Source organism: Alligator mississippiensis, chromosome 6 (genome assembly GCF_030867095.1).
Source record: "Alligator mississippiensis isolate rAllMis1 chromosome 6, rAllMis1, whole genome shotgun sequence".
In the NCBI taxonomy this organism is placed as follows: Eukaryota; Metazoa; Chordata; order Crocodylia; family Alligatoridae; genus Alligator; species Alligator mississippiensis.
The window spans coordinates 69,845,337-69,853,206 of record NC_081829.1 but is presented as its reverse complement, the minus strand read 5'-3'; the positions used below and the strand labels follow the sequence as shown (position 1 = coordinate 69,853,206).

General features: G+C 38.8%; 1 protein-coding gene across 1 annotated transcript in view; it reads left to right on the top strand.

Moving 5' to 3' along the window:
• Positions 1–374: 374 nt before the first annotated feature.
• The window catches only part of PDE6C (phosphodiesterase 6C), a 38,609-nt gene continuing 31,113 nt past the window's right edge, over positions 375–7,870 (top strand). Inside the window, exon 1 of the mRNA XM_019484244.2 lies at positions 375–1,011. Coding sequence (XP_019339789.1) covers positions 532–1,011 — 480 coding nt within the window. The 5' untranslated portion in view covers positions 375–531. The remainder of the gene's footprint in view (positions 1,012–7,870) is intronic.

The following is a 7,870-nucleotide window of genomic DNA, read 5'->3' as shown; positions in this document are numbered from 1 at the left end:
CACAAAACATCTACAAACATGTTTCTGTGTGCATGTGTGTGTGTGCACGTGCATGTGTCTGAAAGAATAATAAGCATGTGTATGGCACAAAGATATCAGGACATTCTCCATGTTAATGTCATTGGAAGCACTTAGAACATTTAATAGAGCATTTGAAAATGAGAGTCTATACTTGCACCTACTTATACACTATTACTCTGTTGCATATAGCCTAAGAATTGATTGGTTAATTTAAAATGATAAAGTGATTCCCTTAGGATTTATGAGCTAAAAGTGCTCAGGGGTTTAGTGTCCTGACATCTCTTTAATTAGCAGTCTCCAAGATCCCACACTAAGAAGACACTAAGCCAGTGCCTTCTGTCATATCTCAAAGGTTTCAGAGGCTTGGAAGCTACAGAGCAAGAGTGCAGTACTATCCATATGAGAGATACAGTATGTGCAGCGTGTCATTTTCCTGCTAACACCAAATTAGGACTCTTTGTTTCTAGGGTGATGCAATTTTAAAAAGCCACAAGAAAGATCCATACAAAAATGGGAGAGATAAGTAAGGATGATGTTGAGAAATACTTAGAGAACAACCCCCAGTTTGCCAAGGAATACTTCGACCGAAAGATAAGGGCAGAAGTGCTGGGAAGCATCTTTAAAGTCAGCCCTGGGAAACTGAAAGCTGGAGTTTCTTTCAAAGAGATGTCTCAACTGGAGGAGTCTCAATTGCTCTTTGAGCTGCTAACTGAAATCCAGGATGACACAAACAGCATGGAGAAAATAGTGCACAAAGCCCTGCAGAGGCTGGCACAGCTGCTGGCAGCTGATCGGTGTAGCATGTTTATCTGCCGCGCCCGCAATGGCATCCCTGAACTGTCTACAAGGCTTTTCAATGTTACCCCTACCTCTAAGTTTGAGGAGAACCTAGTGGTCCCAGACAGAGAGATTGTTTTTCCTCTGGACATTGGGATAGTGGGATGGGTTGCTCATACCAAGAAGTTTTTCAATGTACCTGATGTGCAAAAGGTAAGTGAGTAATAATTGAGACTTGTTCTGGGGACTGGGACTCTGTCCATTCCTATGTGGATTTTCCTGTATAAACTTATGGCACAGCATGAAGTAGTTCTGAAACAGAGTTGTGCTTCAAAGTACCAAACCCCAAACAAAGGACAGAAACCCTGGACCAGAATATGAAGTTTAAAACCAGGTGGGCTTACTTTATCTAGTATGATTTGTTACTTCAAATATCCTGATGCAACTTTCACAATGTACTTACTGTATTATGAGGAGGAAAACATCAGATAAGTATGGTGCTGATGCAAAACCAGGCCCATAATGAACAAAGCAGGATCCAGCTCTGTTGTCCTAGGCCTTCTGGCAAGGGTTCTCCCTTATCATCCCATAGTCATCTTTACAGGAGATTCCCAAATTGATCTCTAGGATTTTATTGCTACTGGGCAATGCTTGTCTGACATCAGACAAGAAGCAGAAGAACTCCCTGTAAGGAGGTAAATGAGCTGAAAATAAAAATGGGTTTAGGACACGGTATTCAGATCCATAAGTGGATCTAGGATTTTGAAAGGGGGTGGGAGGGTGCAGATGGTGTGGTGCATCATTACATATACATGTAACACAACACACATTTCTCCAGGTAAAAATAAACTAGAGGCACTACTAATATACTAGAGGCCTAGGGCTATATTATTCAGTTTACAATCAAAGCAAAAAAAAATAACTTTATTGGAATGTGCATTAATTAGCAGCATCATATGTATTGCAAAGCACAAGGAACTAGGCAAAAATAATCAAAAGTTGTTGTTTCTCTAGTCCTGTCATCATTAGAATTAAATGTACATTTCTTTCCGGGTCATAAACCAAAATCAAGCCTTCTTGAGCATCTTGATGGTGTATCCAATGCTCAACTGAAAATTATTTCCATGCCTGAGTTAATGTTTTTAGCTAGAGTTAAAAATAGTCTGCAGGGTTGTGAAATAAGAGCTATATTACCTGGAGCCACTAACAGACAGCAGAATTGTAAAAGAAAGAATTTCTTCATTAATGGAACATTAAGACTGTTAAAAAAGGAAAGAGGGTCATGAACACCTGTGGAATGGTGAGTTTAGAAGGAACCAGGCAGATTATAATGAGCCACTAAGTCAAGCAACTCCCTCATTGCTAACCGAATAAAAATGTTACTGTCATTGCTGGGCAGTTTAGTTTAAACTTTGAGTGGACCAGGAATCAAAGGGGAAAGGGAGTACAACTTCACCACTGCACCCACCCCCATCCACCCCTGTTCAGATCCAGATTCAATACCCTCAAACCTCCAGACTGAGATTCAGAGTGTTGATTCAGATGCATCTCTGAGAAGTGACCAGTTTTCAAAGCACCTGAACTACTTTCACAAACTCATCTTTTAAAGTTTTGCAGAGCTTCTATCCCCAGTACATAATTAATTAGTTATAAATATAATTACATTATCCATTAAAATAGCAAGTTAGAATTCTTGTAACTAGCATGACTCCAGTTCCAAAGGTGTGAATGAGGACATTTTTAGAATGCTTGCTTTGAGGAAACTGAGAACGATTCAGCATTTGACTAACTGCTAAGATGCTTTCTTCAGCTGCTATCTTTGTGACAAAGTGCATCTGACTTACTGCCTCTTACTACCAAATGGAAAGATTGGGGATAATCCTTCTAAATTCATAAGACTGATTACATGAGAAAAGATCAAGAGGATCAAGAAAGATGTGCACTTCTTCAGACAATGCCACCATTCATTTAATAATATTATGAGTGAAGGCCAACTGACAGAGAACTGCCCATTGAATTCTGTTGTTGCAATAGACTAAATTTATTCAATGTCTAAAAAAATTGTGGCAAGTTAAAAACAATGTGAATTTGTTTAATTAAAAGGACTCTGACCTTTTTGCACCAGTAATGGTGCCATGTGTCTTTTGTACATGCATAAGAAATAAAATCTGCTAAATACCTATCCAATGATGATCAAGGCGTCTCTCAAGGAACTTAATACAATTAATGAATCATTGTATGTCTACTTATACATGAATTTATTAGAACAATAGAAGTCTATCCCAATAGATGCAGTGCATAAAACTTTAGGTCTAAATCCAGGTGTTATTGAAGTCAATTGCAAAGTTCTCATTAAAACCCCAATGTTCAAGATTTTAAGTCTTTAAAATAACCATGCACTTCTAGAAATTGTTGGTATTTTCTTTCTCTTAGAAAAATAGTTAGGAGTCCATATCCATGCTTCTTACTCAGGCGAAACTCCAACTGATGTCAGTGGGAGTTTATCCTTATCAAGGATTGTGGGATTGAGTCTTCAACATGTATTAGGTGATGGGTTATTTATATTAGTGAAATAAACATGCCTGCTGTTCTACCAGAATTCTTATAACATTCTTAAAAAGGGAGCAGTTCTCATTCAAAATATATTGTGTGTGCTTCATGGCACCATAAATACTTTTATCCTTAAGTGCTAAGCAAAACAATTCTGAAGCTAGGGGCTTCAAAAAAAATAGCAAAGTAATTAAAATGTATAAATTGATATAATTCATTAACTGCATTGGCATAAAATCTAGCAGTCATGTTTTCTGGGGTATGCATATCTTGATTCATGACTCTGCCCACTCTGTACTTCTGGATTACTTGAACTTTTGTTAAATTATATTTTCCCACTATAAATAATTGGCAATACATTTGTGGAAAAGTATTGGATTTCTACTTTATATGTAAGTTTATTAATGGTAAATCATTTATACCTATAAACAGTTTAGTTTTCTTTAATCAGTACTTCTAAGGAGAAATATGTATTAATGGAATCATTCCATTCTGTGGACGTAACCATGGAAAGCAATGAACAGACATTTTCATTTATTGCTCATTTATGAGTACTTATTTTGTGACTTAATAGGCAATGAACAAGAACTGAAACTGGTCAGCACTTGAGAATCCCTCTCTTAAGCACTTACCTGTGTATCACTGTTCAAGAGAAAGGGGCTGACATCATTCCTAGAATAACTTTATTAGACTTAAAGAAGTTACACCAGCAATGAATTTGGCCCACATTATCTGTTAAAAGTACAAACTCAACAACTAATAAATCAAGGCTGCCACATAGCTTCAGTATATTACATCTAACAGATTCCAGTGATCTCACAAATCATGTATCAAGAGCAGAATATTTTTAAAATGTCATGTGATCACTACAAGAAATCACCAATATTTTAAAAGTACATTGCACTAGCCAGTGCTACATAAAATGGAAACCAAAAAACATAGGGTAATACATGATTTCCTGGCCATCACAGAATGAATGGAGTCCATTAAGTCGGTATTTCCAGTTCAGTAGTAACACAAGGCTGGATTCTATCTCCTGCAGTAGATAAGGAATAATCCCACTGACACTGGCTATTTGTGGAGTAATTTATGTTTCAGCCGGACAAAGGGATACCAAATCATTCCCCAAGGTTTAGATTCTTCTCCAAGACATGGTTTTCCCTTGTTTTTGTTTTTAACCTTTCTTTCAAGATGGGGATGACTAAAATAGCAAATGACAATATGCAAATAGGGAAAGACACTGATTTAAAAGTGTTGTGAGAGTATGTATAAACACACACTAATTTTAAGTGTTCATTGCTTTCTGAATTCATATTGATTTACATAATATTAGTATATCTTTTTTTCTCCAAACAAACTGGCTTGGTGCTAGATAGGAGGCAGCACAACTATAAGAGGGACCATGGAACACAATCACAGCAATAAATGATTATTTAATGCATGGGATTTTTGAAGGTTTTTCTTCATCCTAGAATGGTATAGGTAATGTGAGGAAACTTCTCATTCCAACGGTTCGGGGGAAAAAAATCCCAAAGGAAATCATTCAGACCTTCTATAATTAACTTAGTAACAGCAGCAGTTCCCTCACCCAATAGGATTAGAGACCTGTTAATTGCAGGCTCTTAATAGTGCTTAATCTAGTATTTAAAAGCAGCAAGAAACAAGAGGTGAGGCAGGTCTGATGTTCTGATAAATGGTATTTTGTTCTTCTCACTGACTGGTAGGCCATATTGATTTAACACAGAAATACAAAATAATGTATTGTAATACATTCTTGTCTCTTGAGTCCCCCATTTTAACACAAGCCAAGAAAAAATACAGCAAGTATATCTGATAATATTGACACACAACTGAAAGGCAACACAGTGCCCAATTATTTATCTTAGACATGCATGTCTCAGTGCCAACCAATCAATACATCTGAATGCTGGATGGGAACAGCTAAGCAACTAGAGCAGCTGTGGCAATTTACACATCCTCAGGGTCCCAGCAGACAATCAATACATGAGGAATTCTGGCATGATACAGCATGTACTTTAATTCTTTAATTTAAACAAAGAAATATTTAAGATAAATTAGTGGTTTTTTATATAATTTCATAGCTAATTGAAGACAACATTGTCCTGGGAATTAGCAACTCAAGAAATAGTTCCATATCAGAATACAGAAATACACACACACACACACACACACACACACGATTGAGGTCAGGGTGGTCTTGGTTTTGGCTGGGAGTCAGCTGAGGTTAAACAGCTTACCATCCATTTGATAGTTTAGCTCCATTCCGGCTGGAAGCTTGCTGGTGGTCAGATGTAGCATTGCAGCAAGGAGACAGATATATATATTCTAAATTCTAGATATATATATTCTAGATATCTATCTATCTAGAATTTAGAATCCCCTGAGTGGACCTTGTGGCGGCATACAAATTCATAAGGGGAGTACACTAACCTACTCTACCAGGGGCTGGTTGGGCCACGAGGGATCTTTAGCATAGAGCTAGCCAGCATGTAGCCCCTGCACTTAAGCACCTTCATGCCCCAGCCAGCTTCTCCAGCTCCTCAACATGCGTTGCTGAGTTTTTTACTCTGCTCAGGGTAAATTAGTTTACTCTAGTCTAATAGGGGCACACATGTAGGCACTGAGACATTTACTGCACAGCTAATTAGTCTACTGTGCAGTAAACATCTCATTTACACATGTCCATTGTATAGTAAACAGGTAGTATTAGGCCTCAAGGGTGCCTAGACATGAGCAGGGAGGCAGCTCTGATGCACTCTAATTACAGTGCGTCAGAGCAGACTCAATTAATCGAGTCTGCTGGAGTGTGGTAATTACTGTGCTCCAGCAGCCTCCTGCGTCTCATGTAGCAGTATCCCTGTACTTTAAAATGGCAGTGGGGGTACTCATTGAAAGAGCTTTAGTTCAAATGCCCCTGCCACCATTTTTAAGTGTGGGGATGCTGGTACACAAGACACTGCCACGCTTTAATTAAAGCAGCTCTCAGAACTGCTATAATTAAAGAACCGCCTCCCCCCCACCACCACCCCAGAGCATATGTAAAACTGCCCCAAGTTATTTAATTAATCTAAAAATGAACCAAAACTTTGTAATGTGTGCATCATGCAGAACTCTACCATCCAGAAGTCAGGGGGCTATATCACCATTTCCAGAGTCCATAGTTTAGCACTGAATTGCACTTGTTTACACAAGGCTTGAATTCCTCCATGACTTCACTTGGTTTTCTTTCTTCCATCATTAAAACAAAGACATTGTCTTCACTGAGTTTAGATCTGTACCAGATTCCATTCAGTTCCATACTTTCACACCATCATAGACCAGTTCAATGTTTATTTAACAGCAATAGGGGGCAGAAGGCTGGGGCTAATGAGGCTTAGCCCCTCTCAAACTTTCCGCAGCAGCTGGCAACAGCAGCAGCACCATGGCACTACTGTCCCACAGTGCCTGGTGCTACTTGCCATGCAGCTGCTCCTCTGCCACATACAGCACTAGCACACACTGGGCCCTGCAATGGCCCTGAGGGAGGGTGAGGCGGGGGTCAGGTGGGGCTCAGCCTCCCCCCAATAATATTTTCCCCCACCACTTATGTTAATAGCTATGTAAGTTGAGCAGAAAAGTAAGTGAATATAAATATGTATGAGAATAATGGTGATATAGCATACCAGCTTGGTGGACCTTAGTGCTTAAATTTTTATTTTAAAAGTCTGAATCACTACAAGATAACACTGCCAGTCATTGGGAACATAAACTAAGTTATCACAGAGATAAAATGGGGAGAATGTATATCAGAAAGAGGAACTAACAAGAGGATGTAATGTAAAGGAAGTAGGTGCTATCAGGATAGAAAAAGCCAAACAGGACTCCTGAAAAGAGGACTCATATATTCTTGCATTATTGTGAGTTGCTTTTCCTGCTACTACCTTTTACCTTCTCCCCTCTGCTGTAATAAGTTAACTCTTTTTCAAAACCCCTTAAAAGTTAAATTAGTATAGGTGTCAACACACTGCCACTTACAACCATTTCCTCATTTTCTGATTTGGGTTACATCCAATAAATAATTTACATCCTGAATTTTGAAAAACTCTTCCCTTAGCTCACAACCTTGATGTGATGAAGAGGCTTGTGTGCTACCAATGACCTTCAGAGTGATGCTGTCCGGAGTTTTGTACTCCTGGTAGGGTCACCCATGGTGATAAGGTCAAGGGTGAAGTTTCTAGACTAGCAGTGATCCAAAACCAAAAATAAGAGTCCTCAATAACAGAGCAAGCAGATGAAGCAAGAAATACCTCACAAGAGCAGCAAAGCAAGATGAAAGACACAGTGCAATATGCAGCCTTCCTATATCTAGGTTTTCCTTGTCTTTGGATCAAGGAATCCTTTGTCCAAAGCATTGTGTGGTTGCTGATGCACAAGATAATCCCCATGTTTTAAGAAGACAAGTGCAGGCATCTTCTTTCAATTGCAACTCCTATGGCAATAGGTATGTGGTGACAGGGGCTGG